Source organism: Coffea eugenioides, chromosome 4 (assembly GCF_003713205.1).
Source record: "Coffea eugenioides isolate CCC68of chromosome 4, Ceug_1.0, whole genome shotgun sequence".
In the NCBI taxonomy this organism is placed as follows: Eukaryota; Viridiplantae; Streptophyta; class Magnoliopsida; order Gentianales; family Rubiaceae; genus Coffea; species Coffea eugenioides.
Window position 1 is genome coordinate 17,350,502 of NC_040038.1, and position 14,847 is coordinate 17,365,348.

General features: G+C 40.0%; 2 protein-coding genes across 2 annotated transcripts; both read left to right on the top strand.

Annotated features, from left to right (window-relative positions):
* Positions 1–464: 464 nt before the first annotated feature.
* Positions 465–1,952, top strand: LOC113769159. The gene has a single exon (XM_027313631.1). It carries the CDS (start codon positions 465–467, stop codon positions 1,950–1,952), a length of 1,488 nt encoding a protein of 495 aa, XP_027169432.1.
* A 328-nt stretch (positions 1,953–2,280) lies between these two features.
* Positions 2,281–14,374, top strand: LOC113769160. The gene is made up of 5 exons (XM_027313632.1): positions 2,281–5,789; positions 10,894–12,665; positions 12,741–13,386; positions 13,495–13,849; positions 13,958–14,374. The coding sequence occupies exons 1-5, from the start codon at positions 2,281–2,283 to the stop codon at positions 14,372–14,374; spliced, it is 6,699 nt and encodes a 2,232-aa protein (XP_027169433.1).
* Positions 14,375–14,847: the final 473 nt, after the last annotated feature.

Sequence of the window (14,847 nt, forward strand, 5' to 3'; positions counted from 1 at the left end):
TTATTTACTTTTCATTCTTGTATCATTTATTGTCACAACGTGTTATATGTTACTTGTTGAACTAACCTCTCCTTGTTTTCCCTTTTTCTGCATACACAAACTTTAGAAATAAGAGTCCTAACATGGTACTCGTTTAAGATAAGACCGCCTCTTATATCAAGCATGTTTAAATTTTAGTCAATTGCATATGCATATGTACTGCACATCATTTTAGGCTTACCCCGGCATTTAAAGGGGCACTTTTAGGTCACATTTCAATTATTTCATTGTATATTTAATATGCTTTAATAAATTGTCATCATGCATTAACCATAGAGGGAATGCCGCATAGGGAATCCTACGGTAGGAATAAGTCACCTTTTGTCTCGGATATGTAATCCAATGAGACTTGCATGTTTATGATTTTGTATTGCCTAAGGGGTAAAATCCCGAGGTAAGGTACTAAGAGTGAAATTCCTCCTCAGATGGCTCCGTACAGAATGCTGAACCAGATACCTCGGGAACTAACAGACTGGAAAAATAATATGACACATGAGGTGAAAAGACTGTTCAAATATGTGGGACATTTACCGAGTCTTCTAAGCATAACCCCAAATGTTGCAATCATTCAAGCTCTACTTGGGTACTGGGATTCAGAAGGTTCTATTTTTCGATTCGGTGAATGTGAATTAACACCAACTTTAGAAGAAATAGAAGGATTATTGCAGATACCTGGGAAAGGTTATCCTATGATATATCCAACTAATGGAACAAGGGAACAGTTTTATAGGTTTTTGGGATTAAGGCAGGCTAGTATGAACCAACATCCGGATGCGAGATCGTGCCCGTTAGAGTTTCTGTATGAACGATTTGGAGAAAGAGGGTCCTATGAACAGTACCGAACCGATTTTTTTATAAGTAAGGAGCAATGGGTAGAGAAGCGAGTGCAAGCGTTTGGATTAGCTTTGATCAATCTGTTGTTGTTCCCGCAAAAGCATGGAAAGATCACATTTTTCACTATTAACATGGTTCAGAGCCTATTTTCAGGGATTAATGGAATGACCCCTACCTTGGTGCCTGTAATCATTGCCGACATCTTCACGGCCGCTACTGAATGTCAAAAGAAAAGAGGTTTCTTTTATGGGTCAAATTTGATACTCCAAATGTGGGCAATGGAGCATCTAGCGAAGAGAACGCTCAATCCTTTGGGATCTTGTCTCCCCGCAGAGAATTGGATCGAATCACACCGAGAAAGGGTCAAAAAGTATTATCGAATTGCATCTCCGACTCAGTTTATTCAAGAGTTCGATAACTTGGCACCTGAGAAAATACAATGGGTTTTGGATTGGACAAAAGTTAGGGATCCGGTTTTCACGACTACCCAACACAGTTTTATCCCCCTAGCAGGCACCAATGGATTGGTCGCATATGTTCCGCAACGAGTCATGAGGCAATTTGGATATCCGCAAAGAATTCCGATGATACAAGGGATTGAAAATATCAGACTCAACACAGTTGCTGAAAGTCGGAGCATGGTATTGGAAGCTTGGGGAAATCTTCTTAGTTTAGAGAGTTTGCACTTGGATCAAGTCAACAAATTGGAACCTAAGGTCATTTCAGAGTATAATGAGTGGATCAAACTGACAGTCGAACAAGCACGAAAGAAGTCACAGTCCGCTCCTGTCAGCCCTGAAGAGCAGATAGACAAGTTGAAGAAAGAACTCGAGGATTATCAATTGCAACTCATAGTGGCCGACCATGCCCTGGAAGACGCCCGAGCACAATTAAAGTGGGAGACAAGAAAAACTGAAAAGTTGGAGAGAGCCCTGGATGCATTTGACAAAATTCGAGAAGGAATTCGGAAGCTTAGTATAGGAAGTTCTAGGGAGTCTCAACGTACTAGTTTAGCAAGGCATGAGGATTTTGTAAAAATGGTCAGTCGAACCATCAATGAAGCTGTACAAAATGATTGAACTTGTCAGTGGTTAATGAGAATTTCTACATTCACTTACAGGTTTGAAATTGGGATTTTACCCCGAAGGTGTTGCATCATATTAGGCCGACCCTTGGCACAAAAAGGGCTCCCCCCATAGGACATGCATCCGAATTATTTAGATATCTACTAACTCATGTTTTTTTTTCCCTTTTTTCTTTTTCTTGAATAAATTACAGCAATTTGACAGAAAATCCACTCCTAAATCAGTTTCTTTTCTCCACTATCAGGTATTTTTCACAATTGCTACTCAAAGAAGCCCCATCATCACCAGGTCCCGAAGTAGAGCCTTGAGACAGTCTGTAAACATGAGTTCAATGCCTGAAGCTTCGGAAGGATCTGCTATGGTTACATCACCGGACTTCACAGCATTGGGAGCTCAGTTAAGTGAGGTACTTGGCAAGTTCAATGAGTTAAGTGCTGAAATGGCCGCACAAAGGCGTGTAATTGATCAGCTGGTCGCTAGCAACAATGGTGGTGGTGTCCCAAACGACCAAGAACCTATCGATAATCACCCACCTGCACAAGACTACCAACCACCCCACACATCCAATACCCAAACACCTTTCTTTCCTCCTTTCGCTAACCCTCTTGAAAATACCTTTACCCGACTAAATTCAGACTTTTCCTATATGCATCCGAATTATGTATTGGTGAACCCAACCAGTAGCCAAATCCCTCAAACCCATCCACAAACCAATCTGAACGCTCCCCCCAACCATCAGGGACCCCACCACCATACTGCAGAGCCTTTTGTACTGGATACTGCATCTCAAGGGAAAGCGGTGATAGAAGAACAATCTACACCCATTGATAAAGATCTGTTAAGAAGGTTGGACCGATTCGATGACTTTATGAAAAAGAATCAAGGATTGAGCAGGCATGGTGGTTTGGACTACGATGAATTGTGTCTTTTCCCAGATATTCAGCTACCGTTGGGATTCAAAACCCCTAAATTCAGCAAGTATGATGGAACTGGGAATCCTAAGACGCACCTCAAGATGTTTGCCAACAAGTTAGGTAAACCTGTGGATGATGAGAATTTGCCTATGCGTCTATTTCCGGAAAGTTTGGAGGGAGATGCTCTAGATTGGTATTCAAATTTGAAGTCTGGAGAAGTCAAAACCTGGTTGGATCTATCAACTGCTTTTGTGAAGCAGTATGAATTTAACTGTGAGTTGGCACCAACACGAACCACACTGGAGGGTACGAAAAGAAAGCCGTCAGAGGATCACAAGACGTACGCAAAACGGTGGAGAAAGTTAGCTGCCAAAGTGGAGCCTCCTATGATTGAGGAGGAGATTGTTCGCACTTTCATCAAGGCCCACGATCCACCTTATTTTGAAGAGATCTTCCGCATGACTGGAAGTCCATTTGCTGCTATCATTAACAAATTGGAGGAGTATGATGAATTTGTCAAAGCAGGGAAGATTGTTAATGTGTCTGCATTGAAGTTGCAATTGGATGCTCTACAAAATCAAAACAACAATGGGAAAAAGCCCCCATTCAAGAAGAAAGAAGGTGATACTGCTTTTATATGGGATCAAGGCCCGTCTTTCAGACCCAGAAACCATCCCACCTATTCTTTCCCTTACCCGTATTACACCAATCCTCAACCAGTCTACCACACTACTACCCAATTCCATCATTCCCGACCAAATCATTTGAATATCTCGCCCTTACCTCCAACTCCACAACCTGTCTTTCAAAATCACTCTCGTCCCATTTACCATTCCAGACTAACCCTGCAAAACAATAACCCTTCTCAAAATCCTTTGCAAACCAGTGAAATTCAAACTCAGAAGCAATTTCGAACCTTCACCAACTTGGGCCGACCTATTGATCAGTTGTATGAGCAATTAAAAGCAGCTGGAAAAATTGGCACTGTTCCTCCCAAAATCTATCCCAGAGGTCCCCCTGCCGGTTATGATCCGCATGCAATCTGTGCTTATCATTCTGGAAGTCCAGGTCATACCACTGGCAATTGTTGGGCTTTAAAACATAAGATTCAGGACATGATTGACTCTGGAGACATCCTTCTCAGAAGAAAGGGAGAGCATGGACCGAATGTTAGTAAGAATCCTCTACCTGAGCATGGGAGCACTGTGGGGGTTATCATCGCTGATGAAGATTTTGTCGACCCCAGTCAGTACATTGTAGATGAAACTGAAGTATTTGGCGTGATGGAGACTGACCATGCGGAGATGAGGAAACTACTGTCTGTTGAAGAGTCCATAACTAAGGATAGTGCTGAAGAAAAGTTAAAATCTTTTGTGTTTGAAAAAGAGGAGCCGTTTATGGTAGAAGGAGGGCCTTCCGAAGTTGACAATTCCGAGGTTCCTTTTATTTTGGATCTTTCATCTTTTGAATGGGATATATCAGAGCCTGCCATTCTCGAATTTCCAGAGCAAATGCCTGTCAATAACTTGCAAGAGGTACCATGGAACTACGAGGAGTCCAGTCTGTTAATTGGGGGTAAAGATTGTTTGAAGGAAGATATATCTACTATTATTAGATCTGGGAAAATTGTGGGAAACTCCGATATTGATGTTCAATCCAGGGCCAAAGTTAAATCTCCGACACCCAAGCCTCGTGTGTCTGAAAATGAAGCTGTAGATTTTCTGAAAATGCTGAAAAGAAGTGAGTACAAAATAGTGGAGCAGTTGGATAGGATGCCTGCTCAGATTTCTTTTCTGAATCTTCTCTTGACTTCCGAGCTGCACAGAGAAGCATTGCTCAAAATTCTGAACGAAGCTCAAGTCCCTAAAGATATTCCGGTGGATAAATTTTCTAACATTGTGGGGAATGTACTTGCTGCTAATCATATTACCTTCTCCGATGATGATCTGACTGCAGAAGGGATCGGGCATAACAGAGCTTTGTATATATCGGTCCGTTGCAATGGAAAGCTGTTGCCGAGGGTTTTAGTGGATAATGGGTCAGCGTTGAATATCTGTCCATGGAACACTCTCACCAAGCTTGGATTTCTTGATATTAAACTCCGTCCATCTGCAACTGTGATTCGAGGATTTGATGGTTCAAGGAGGGAATCTATGGGTGAAACAGATCTGGTATTGGGGATAGGCCCTGCTCAATTCCAAATTACTTGCCAGGTCATGGACTTCTCCAGTGTTTACAACATTTTGCTTGGAAGACCTTGGATACATACTTCCAATTCAGTGCCATCTTCTTTGCATCAAATGTTGAGGTTTATTGTGAATGATCAGCTCATTACTGTGTTTGCTGAGGATGACTGCACCATGATCGTTGATGCAAAATTCAATGATGAGAACAGAAAAAGCACTCCAACTTCATCTCATCACGTTGCTGACATCGTCTCTGTGGGATGGGCATCCAAGAATAAATCGCTGACTCAATCAGATTTGCCAGAGGCCAGTATTATGATGGCTAGGGAGATGATCCGAGGCGGATATGAAATAGGAAAAGGTCTTGGGCGGGAATTACAAGGAATTTTGGAGCCAATAGAGATCCTGACGCAGAAAGATACATTTGGACTGGGATTTCATCCAACTGTTAAGGATAGGAGGGAAATGCAAGCTCGAAGACAAGCTGAAAAGAAGGGCAAGCAAACTGCCTTAAATATCCCACCGCTATATCACACTTTTCCTCGTCCGTCAGAGGTAATTATGCCAGAAACGAAGAATCCTGTGGAGGAGATTGAAGTGGACCTGTCTCAGTTATTTGTCGGGGCCACTTGTGGGGAGGAGCCATCAGAAAATGCAGAATTTTTGCCAATTACCGAAGGAGCTATCCAGAATTGGACTGCTGATTATCTTCCCTCTCGAAGGGAATTTCGGTAAATTTAAGGGGATTGTCTTTTGTCTAGATTGTAGACACCAAATTTTGAATAATTTGTATGTGGCATCTACTTCATGATTTTTATTTTAGATCGCTTGCATTTAGTTCATTGTTGTGTGTTTTGCATTTTTAGTTGTTATTTTATTTTAGTTTTATTCATTTTGCCCTTTTAGTTTGTCTATTCATTTTTATTTTGTCATTTCAGGTTTTAATCACTTTTAAGTTTTAGATTTTAGTTTTTAGTTTTCTAAGTTTATAGAGTTTTAGAAAGAAAAGGAAAACATCAAAAATATGTTTTAGTCATTTTTGTTTTTATTCAATGCTTTCTTAAAAGAAAAATAGAAAAATGAAAAAAAAGGAAAGAAAGAAAAATGATAAAAATTGCAACTTTGCTGTTTATTATTTCTAGTTTATTTATTTATTTTTATCTGATGTTAATTAAATTGTTGGTTTTTACTTAATTTTATTATCATTTTTGCTAAATTTTTTAAAAAAGAGAAAAAAAAGGGGAAAAGAGGAGAGAAAAAAGAAAAGAAAATTAGCATTTCATTTTTATCCTTTTATGTCTATTTCCGCTCATTGTATTTAATTTTTTCTTCATTAGTTTTTTTTTTATTAATTAGTTATCTATATTTTGTTAAGTTGTTTAAAAAAAAAAAAAAAAAAAAAAAAAAAAATTTGCAATGCGGCATGCAAGCTGCGTTTTATCGCAGCTTGCAAAGAAGGACTCAGGGCAGCTCCTTAGCTGCAATTTAGGAGAGATGACCGGGAGAGTTTAGGGTTGATGTTCCATATAAAAGCCAAGAGAGGTTGATAGCCGAAAAGGGGGGATTTAGACGGAAAGAGTGACGGGCATCAGAAAAAGAAGGAAACCAAGCGAGGGTTTTAGAAAGGAGGTTGAGAGAGTGAGAGCAAGGAGAGTTCTTGGGAGAGCAAGCTGACGGCAGCAAACTAGGAAAGAAATCTGGGCAAGAAACCTGAGGGTGAAGAGAAGAAAAATCTGGAGAGCAAGAGAGAGTGGGGGCTGAACTGAAAATTCTGAGCAAGAGAGTTTGTGAGGACAAAAGGAAAGCGATAGAGAAAGCAAGAAGAATCCTCGGCTGGAAGTTGCAGGAGGGAATCGACTGGGCTTCCATTCATCATCGACTGACTTTTCCTTCGAGCATCCAAAAGAATCATTTGAGCCTTTTCTTGGTCATCACACGTTCCATTCCTTGGTCAAGCAAGGAAGAAGACAGACTTGTTCGTTCCAGAGAGCAGCCGACAGCAAGGAAGAAGACAGACTTCAGAGCCAAAGCTTCGAGCTTCGCAATCTTGTGACCTGAGTTCGTTGAATCTTGCTAATCCCAGCAGCCCCACGGTGATTCGTTTCCAAAAAGGCAGCAAAGGAGGTAGCTTTAAACCCCACTCTCGTTTGCTTCTTCTAAAAAACTAGACGTGGATGTCTTGTTGATTAGCATGATTATTTTCTGGATCGTCTGAATGCGTTGGTCTGTTGGCAGAATGCATTGTTTGTTAGTACAACTTTGGTAGTTGTGTTTTAAATTTGTTTGATTGAGAATTCCTGAACAAAAGCCATTAGTTTATGGTCACTCGCGAAACCAAGAGGGAAGCGAATGAAGTTGCTGCAATTGTTCATGTTGCTTTGCTGCATTTTTGTGTTCCATTCCCTTATTAGAATTTCCGGGGGATAAGCCTGTGCGTTTGGGTAGTGATTAGCAATCTGGGTAGGAAGCTATAGCATTGAGGTTTGGGGTGGACAAGTCACTAAGCATTCATTCCCATTGCTTCGCACGATCATCTTTCGCTTGCAGCAGAAAATTTGCTTCGTTACTTCGCAGGCTCCTGTTGCTTGGTTGTTTCTTTTGTTGCATTGTAAAGCAAGTAGATTAGGCGATGGCTTGTTGTTGTGTGCGAATAACATTCGGTTTGGGATTGTTAAATGCGCAGAGTCTGTTTGAGTTTTCATACACAAGCATGTCTAGGCTGAAGTAGAAAAAGCTGCTGCATTCATTTCTTTACCTCTGCTGTTTTTCCTCTGCTGAAGTAGAAAAAGCTGTTTGTGTGAATAATGAAATGGTGTGTTATGATGCTTAGATTGGTCTTGGGTGTTTGGGTCTATTTGAGCTGTGATTGCATGTTTGTTAGCCATATAGACAGTAAGTAGCCGAACCATTTTTGCATGAAAGTTGCCAAGAAATTTGCATCAGTTTTTTTTGTTATGCTGGTTTGCTGTCAAAATTTCGGACCTTATGTTAGTTCCATGCCATGATTTTGGTTAGCTTTTTCTGTTTTTGAACAAAGCCATCCTTTTGGGTCTGAAGTCTGCATTTGGAGATGAAAGTCACAACTAGTTGGGTTACTCAAAAGGCTTCACCCGTTGCCGAGGTTTCTGAATTGCAGCAATCTTCTTCCATCTCGCATGAAGTTTTGTTAGCATTTGCATGATTTCTTTCTACGTTGCACGCTTGCCTGCTGCATTTTTGGGTTGTTGTTCTTATTTGATTTTGGGCTCATAACATTTTCGTTTGGGATAGTTAAGGGAAGACAACAACACTTGAGCTATGGTCGAATGCTTGCTGAAAAGGAGCAAATCAGGATTGCCGAACCTTTTGCATTGAATTTTCCAGCATTTGGCATGAATTTTCTTCTATGTTTGAGTTGGTTTGAATGTTGAAATTGTGAGCTATGATGCTTAGATTAGTTTTTGGGTGTTTGATTGAAAGGTTTTTGATCAAAATTGATGTTGAGGTTGATATGTATTTGTAAAAATGAAAGTTGCAGCAAGCTTGGATACAAAAGGAAGCTTGTTTCATTTTTTTGTTGCAGAAGTTCAAGTCATACGTAGCTGCATGTTTTGCATGAAAATATTTTCTGAAATTTGCCCTTTGACCCCCCAAGTTTTCCCTTGTCCTACCATGGCCCAATCAATTGACTGATTTCCTCAATTTGGTCCTTGACAATTTTAATTTTACAACTTCGTTGCTTGTTTGTTTTAATTAATTACTATGCTTTGTCTCAATTGCATTTAATACATGATTTTAGGGGCTTTATGGCCAAGTGAGCTTGTGTTTGCCTATTTTCTTTAATTTTCCAAATAAATTGGTACCTTGACCATTTCTTTTATTTTGGAGGATAAATAAATAATTTCATTTCATTGGGGCGTCAATTCAAGGGAGGTACACTCTATCCCTTATATTTGCACTTCATTTGACCCTATGTGCTCCTACGTGTTATGTGAATATGCCTGTCTACTTCGCTTTCCTTACCTCCTTGCATGCATTTACTTACTTTTACTTTCATTTAAGTTTTATGGGGTATGTGTACACCTCTTGGCTTGTAATAGATAGGGCTCGGAGAGCATCTTGTCCATTTCCCTTTCCCCTTTTATGCTTTTATGGGGTATGTGTACACCTCTTGGCTTGTAATAGATAGTGCTCGGAGAGCATCTGGTCCACTTCCCCTTTCCCTTGGTTGCTTGTTTTTGTTGCTACATGTTTAATTGCTTTATTAGGCTCTTGCATCTAGCCGAGCATGCTAAGTGTTACGTGCTATGTGTTTACGAGTGTTTTGGCATGTCTACTTGCTTTCATAGCCAGGAATGAATGGAATGGATGAATGTACGTTTCCGCTAGTCCAATGCTAGTCGGAATTCATAGAATGGGCTAGTCCAACGCTAGACCCTTAGGGATTTCCCCTCATTAGCATATCATTTTGCTTGTTCACCACATATCATGCATTTTTCTTAGTTTTATCACTTGGCATGCTCCTCGAACCCCCTTTCCCTTCATTCTTAGGATTTTTGCCTATCATGATAGTTGTAGGGTCCATTTGCTTGAGGGTCCCCTTAAATATGGGATATAGACGAGTGTGGCTTTTTCTAAAGCCTTAGCACGCTTATATCCTATCTATAAAAGGGCAAATTGAGTCACGATTTAGGTCTCCCCGTCCCAATATGCATGAATTCCCTAGGCTCATGCATTCTAAGTCCACTCCATCATTACACTTTCACTTTTCCTCTCATTTGCACACGTACACCTTTTTATCCTTTCACTTGCACATGAACACTTTTCCTCCCATTTTTGCACATGTGCACCCTTGAGTTTCTTCACTTGCACACGAACACTTTTATCATTACTTGCACACATGCACTTCATATTATCATTTCACATACCGTACATTGCCCACTCACGTGCACACTTTCATTTACATATTTATTTTCTTTTATTACTTTTTCAAACTCATGTCCTCACATTGCACGCATGCATTCCATTCATTTGCATCCCACTTGCTTTATTCGTGACTTCTTCAAAGGATTGATATTGGGCTTCACAATTAATGTGATTGGCACCACTCAACCTTTGAAGGGAAATTTCCCCCAATTCCCCTAGGTCTAGGGTTTGCATTCATGTAGGGCACTCAAATGTAATAAATTCTTTGGTTGAAACAAGAAAATCTTTGATTAAATCAACGCAACTAGCCTTGGCTAGGTCAAAGGGGTGCCTTGGATTCTATCCTTGCCTTCCCCTTTGTCAAACGTGACTCCCGAACCTTTTTCTTTGGTTTACGTAGACTAGGAGTCGTTTTAAAAAGGGTTTATTACTACTTGACTTCAAAACTCATTTTTGGGTGGCTTGGTACACCCTAAACCATTACCAAGTGGCGACTCCAAACTTTTCATTTCAAAACCCTTTTTAAAACTATTTTTTGGCCAAATCGTCGCTTTCCAAAGTCCCGTGGCCTTTACTTTTACTTTGCACACGTTCACACACCACACTTCACACATCATACATTTTCGACGATCGAAAAGTGGGGCGCGACATAGATCATATCCAGATAGGACAGTAGTCTGGATCTTTTGTTAAAAGAAATTGCTTTCATCTTTTAAACCTTTATTCTTGTTTCAGATAATATAACTTGCTTTGTTCAAGAAAATTGCTGAAATGAAAATAAAGGTTTAGGGTTAAATATGTCTTTAAATGGCAATCATGTATGTATATTTATCTTTTTGTGAAGTCTCGATGCATTTTGAATTTAATGAAATGAAAGACTTCTCCAGTATTTGCTATTTGTTTATTACTTATGTTCTATTCTATTTTCAGATGGCCACAAATAAAATCCTTTGACCCTTTGGATGTCACCATTTTGGAATTCGATGGCTGCAATCTCGATATCTCTCATGAACTTGAAATCATGCAATCTGAAATTCAAAGCGAGAGCGATACTGAGGAAGAATTTGAGTCTATTTCAAGGGATTTAAAACAGTATGAAGAGAAACCCAAACCCAACTTAGAAGAAACAGAAATCATCAATATTGGCACTAAGACGGAGGTTAAAGAAGTTAAAGTCAGCATTCATTTGAATAGGAAACAAAAGGAGGAAATGATTGAATTTTTAATGTTTTTTCAAGATGTGTTCGCATGGTCATACGATGATATGCCAGGGATCTCTACAGACATAGTGGTTCACAGGTTGCCAACCGATCCGAATTTTTTACCTGTAAAGCAGAAGCCACGTAAATTCAAACCAGAAATGAGTCTCAAAATAAAGGAACAAATTGAGAAACAGCTCAATGCTAAGATAATCATGGTGTCTCATTATCCCATCTGGCTGTCGAATCCTGTGCCAGTGCCTAAGAAATCTGGGGAGGTGCGAGTATGTGTTGATTACAGAGATCTGAATAAGGCTAGTCCGAAAGACGATTTTCCTTTGCCAAACATTCATATTCTTTTGGACAATACTGCCGGACACGAAATTGAATCTTTTGGTGATTGTTTTGCTGGGTATCATCAAATTTTAATGGCAGAAGAAGACAGAGAGAAAACCTCTTTTATCACCCCATGGGGAACCTTTTGTTATAGAGTGATGCCTTTCGGGTTGAAGAATGCTGGAGCCACTTATCAGAGGACCATGACTACCCTGTTTCATGACATGATTCACAAAGAGATGGAGGTCTATGTGGATGATATCATAATTAAATCCAAGAAGGTTGAGCACCATTTGGTTGACTTAAAGAAGCTGTTTGAAAGATTGAGAAAGTATAATTTGAAGTTGAACCCTGCGAAATGTGCTTTTGGAGCTCCGGCTGGTAAGTTATTGGGTTTTATCGTCAGCAAAAAGGGCATAGAGATAGATCCTGCGAAAATAAAAGCAATTCGAGATATGCCCATTCCAAAAAGTCAAAAAGATGTGAAAAGTTTTCTTGGAAAGATCAATTTCATTGGCCGATTCATTGCACAGTTAACCTCTACCTGTGAGCCTTTGTTCAAATTGTTGAAAAAGAATGCGCCAATGGATTGGAATGAAGATTGTCAGCAGGCTTTTGATAAGATCAAGAATTATTTGTCAAATCCTCCGGTCTTAGTGCCACCTCAGCCAGGGAGACCTTTGATTATGTATTTGTCTGTTCTTGATGAGGCTGTCGGATGCGTTCTGGGACAGCATGACGAGTCTGGGAGAAAGGAGCAAGCCATCTACTATCTGAGCAAGAAATTTACAGCATATGAGGCCAACTATTCTTTCCTTGAGAGAAGTTGTTGTGCTTTAGCATGGGCAGCTCAGAAGTTGAGACATTATTTGCTCGGTTATACCACTTACCTGATTTCGCGTTCTGATCCTCTAAAATACCTGTTGGAAAAGTCGATGCCCACGGGACGTATGGCTAAGTGGCAAATGATCCTTTCCGAGTTCGATATTGTCTTCACAACACAAAAGGCAGTCAAGGGACAAGTTATAGCAGATCATTTGGCAGAAAATCCAAGAGATGATGATTATCAGCCATTGCATACCTACTTTCCTGATGAAGAAATCCTGTTCGTTGGAGCAGTTGAGGACATGAGTGAGCAGTATCCTGGATGGAGGTTATTTTTCGACGGTGCGTCAAATTCTTTCGGAGCTGGAATTGGAGCAGTTTTAGTGTCGCCTGAAGGGAAACACTATCCTGCTACAGCCAAATTACGGTTTTCCTGCACTAACAACATGGCTGAGTATGAAGCTTGTATTTTTGGATTGAAAATGGCATTGGACATGGAGATCAAGGATCTGATAGCATTCAGTGATTCTGATTTACTTGTGCACCAGACGCTTAAACAGTGGGTAACTCGGGATTCAAAAATTATGTTGTATCATTGTAACTTGCTTAGTTTGGCCAGCAAATTCAGGAATTTGGAACTCAGACATATTCCCCGCACTCGTAACGCCTTTGCTGATGCTTTAGCTACTCTGTCTTCGATGATCCAACATCCAGATGAGCTGGTGATTGAACCTATACAGATCCAACTTCAGAATAGGCCAGCGCATTGTCTGGTTACAGAAAGGGTCACGGGTGGTCGCTCCTGGTACAAGGATATTAAGGAATTCATGAAAACTGGATCCTACCCTCCTGATACTGATTCTGTTGCAAAAAATTTCTTACGCAGAATGTCATCAAGATTCTTCTTGAATGGAGAAGTGCTATACAAGAAAACATCTGATTTGGGCCTTCTGAGATGCATCAATGAAGAGGAAGCCGATTATATGATAAAAGAAGTGCATAGTGGGGTTTGTGGGCCACACATGAATGGGCATCTACTGGCTAAGAAGATCATGAGAACAGGGTATTTTTGGCTTACCATGGAGCACGACTGTGTAGATTTTGTTAGAAAGTGTGTTAAGTGTCAAATGCATGGCGATGTTATACGTGCTCCTCCTACAGAATTGCATAGTATGACAGCTCCATGGCCATGTTCGATCTGGGGAATGGATGTGATCGGAACTATTGATCCTCCTGCTTCAAATGGGCATCGATTCATTTTAGTGGCGATTGAATATTTCACCAAATGGGTTGAGGCCGCGTCCTATAAGCATGTGACTAAGAAAGTGGTGTCGGATTTCTTGAGAAATAATATCATCTGTCGTTTTGGGGTACCAGAGACGCTGATCACTGATAATGCCAAAAACCTCAACAATGATATGGTGGATGGATTATGTGAACAGTTCAAGATCAGACATCAAAATTCTGCTATTTATAGGCCTCAGATGAATGGAGCCGTTGAAGCTGCAAATAAAAATTTGAAAAAGATTATACGTAAGATGACTGAAGCACACCGGGATTGGCATGAGAAGCTGCCTTATGCACTAATGGCATACAGAACTACCATCAGAACTTCTACTGGTGCAACTCCTTACTCTCTTATGTATGGAATGGAAGCAGTCCTGCCTGCAGAAGTTGAAATTCCTTCCTTACGCATCCTGATGGAAGCTCAGATAGAAGAAGCTGAATGGATCAAAGAACGTCAAGAGCAGTTGTCTCTGATTGATGAAAAGAGATTGAATGCCATGTGTCATGGACAATGTTATCAGCAACGAATGGCTCGGGCTTACAACAAAAAAGTCAAGCCCCGCTTATTTGAAGTTGGAGATAAGGTTTTGAAACGGATTCTTCCAATGCAAGATGAGGCTAAAGGGAAGTTTGCTCCCAATTGGCAAGGACCATTCATTGTTAAGAAAGTGCTATCCGGAGGAGCGCTTATTCTTATGGAAATGGACGGTCAAGTTTTTCCCCAACCAATCAATGCGGACATGTGCAAAAAGTTTTTCATTTGATTAAAAAAAAAAAAAAAAAAATCTTTAAAAATACTGCAAGAGACGGATTTCAGACATACTTCCTCTCATTTTTTTTTCATTCCGATATTCTACCCCTAACTTTTCTTCTTTCCTTTTGACTTTTCATAACCAGTTTCCTTTTCGCTTGGCTGTCCCTTAAGATCACTAACCCCATACAGGGGCAATTTGCTTCTTTAAAAAAAAAGAAAAAAAAAAGAAAAAAGAGAGAGAGAAAGAGATGAAAAAAAAAAAAAAAAAAAAAAAAAAAAAAAAAAAAAAAAAAAATAGGAAAAAATAAAAAAAAATAGAAAAAAAAAAGAGAGAGAGAATAGAGATTCTGTCAGAATTAAACTGGGGCAAATTTTATCTCTTTTTCACCCTAGATCGGGGTAAGTTTTGAAAGAATGCTATCTCAAATGATTGCAAACCCATCATATGATCCGCTGTCAAGCCTTTCAAGCCTTAACCTTTCC

Bases quoted from the DNA above. Each gene is read 5' to 3' on its own strand.
- LOC113769159 (XM_027313631.1), top strand. From the start codon at position 465: ATGGCTCCGTACAGAATGCTGAACCAGATACCTCGGGAACTAACAGAC.
- LOC113769160 (XM_027313632.1), top strand. From the start codon at position 2,281: ATGAGTTCAATGCCTGAAGCTTCGGAAGGATCTGCTATGGTTACATCA. The intron at 5,790-10,893 runs GTAAATTTAAGG...TTCTATTTTCAG, and splicing joins CCCTCTCGAAGGGAATTTCG to ATGGCCACAAATAAAATCCT. The intron at 13,387-13,494 runs GTATTTTTGGCT...AGAATTGCATAG, and splicing joins AAGAAGATCATGAGAACAGG to TATGACAGCTCCATGGCCAT.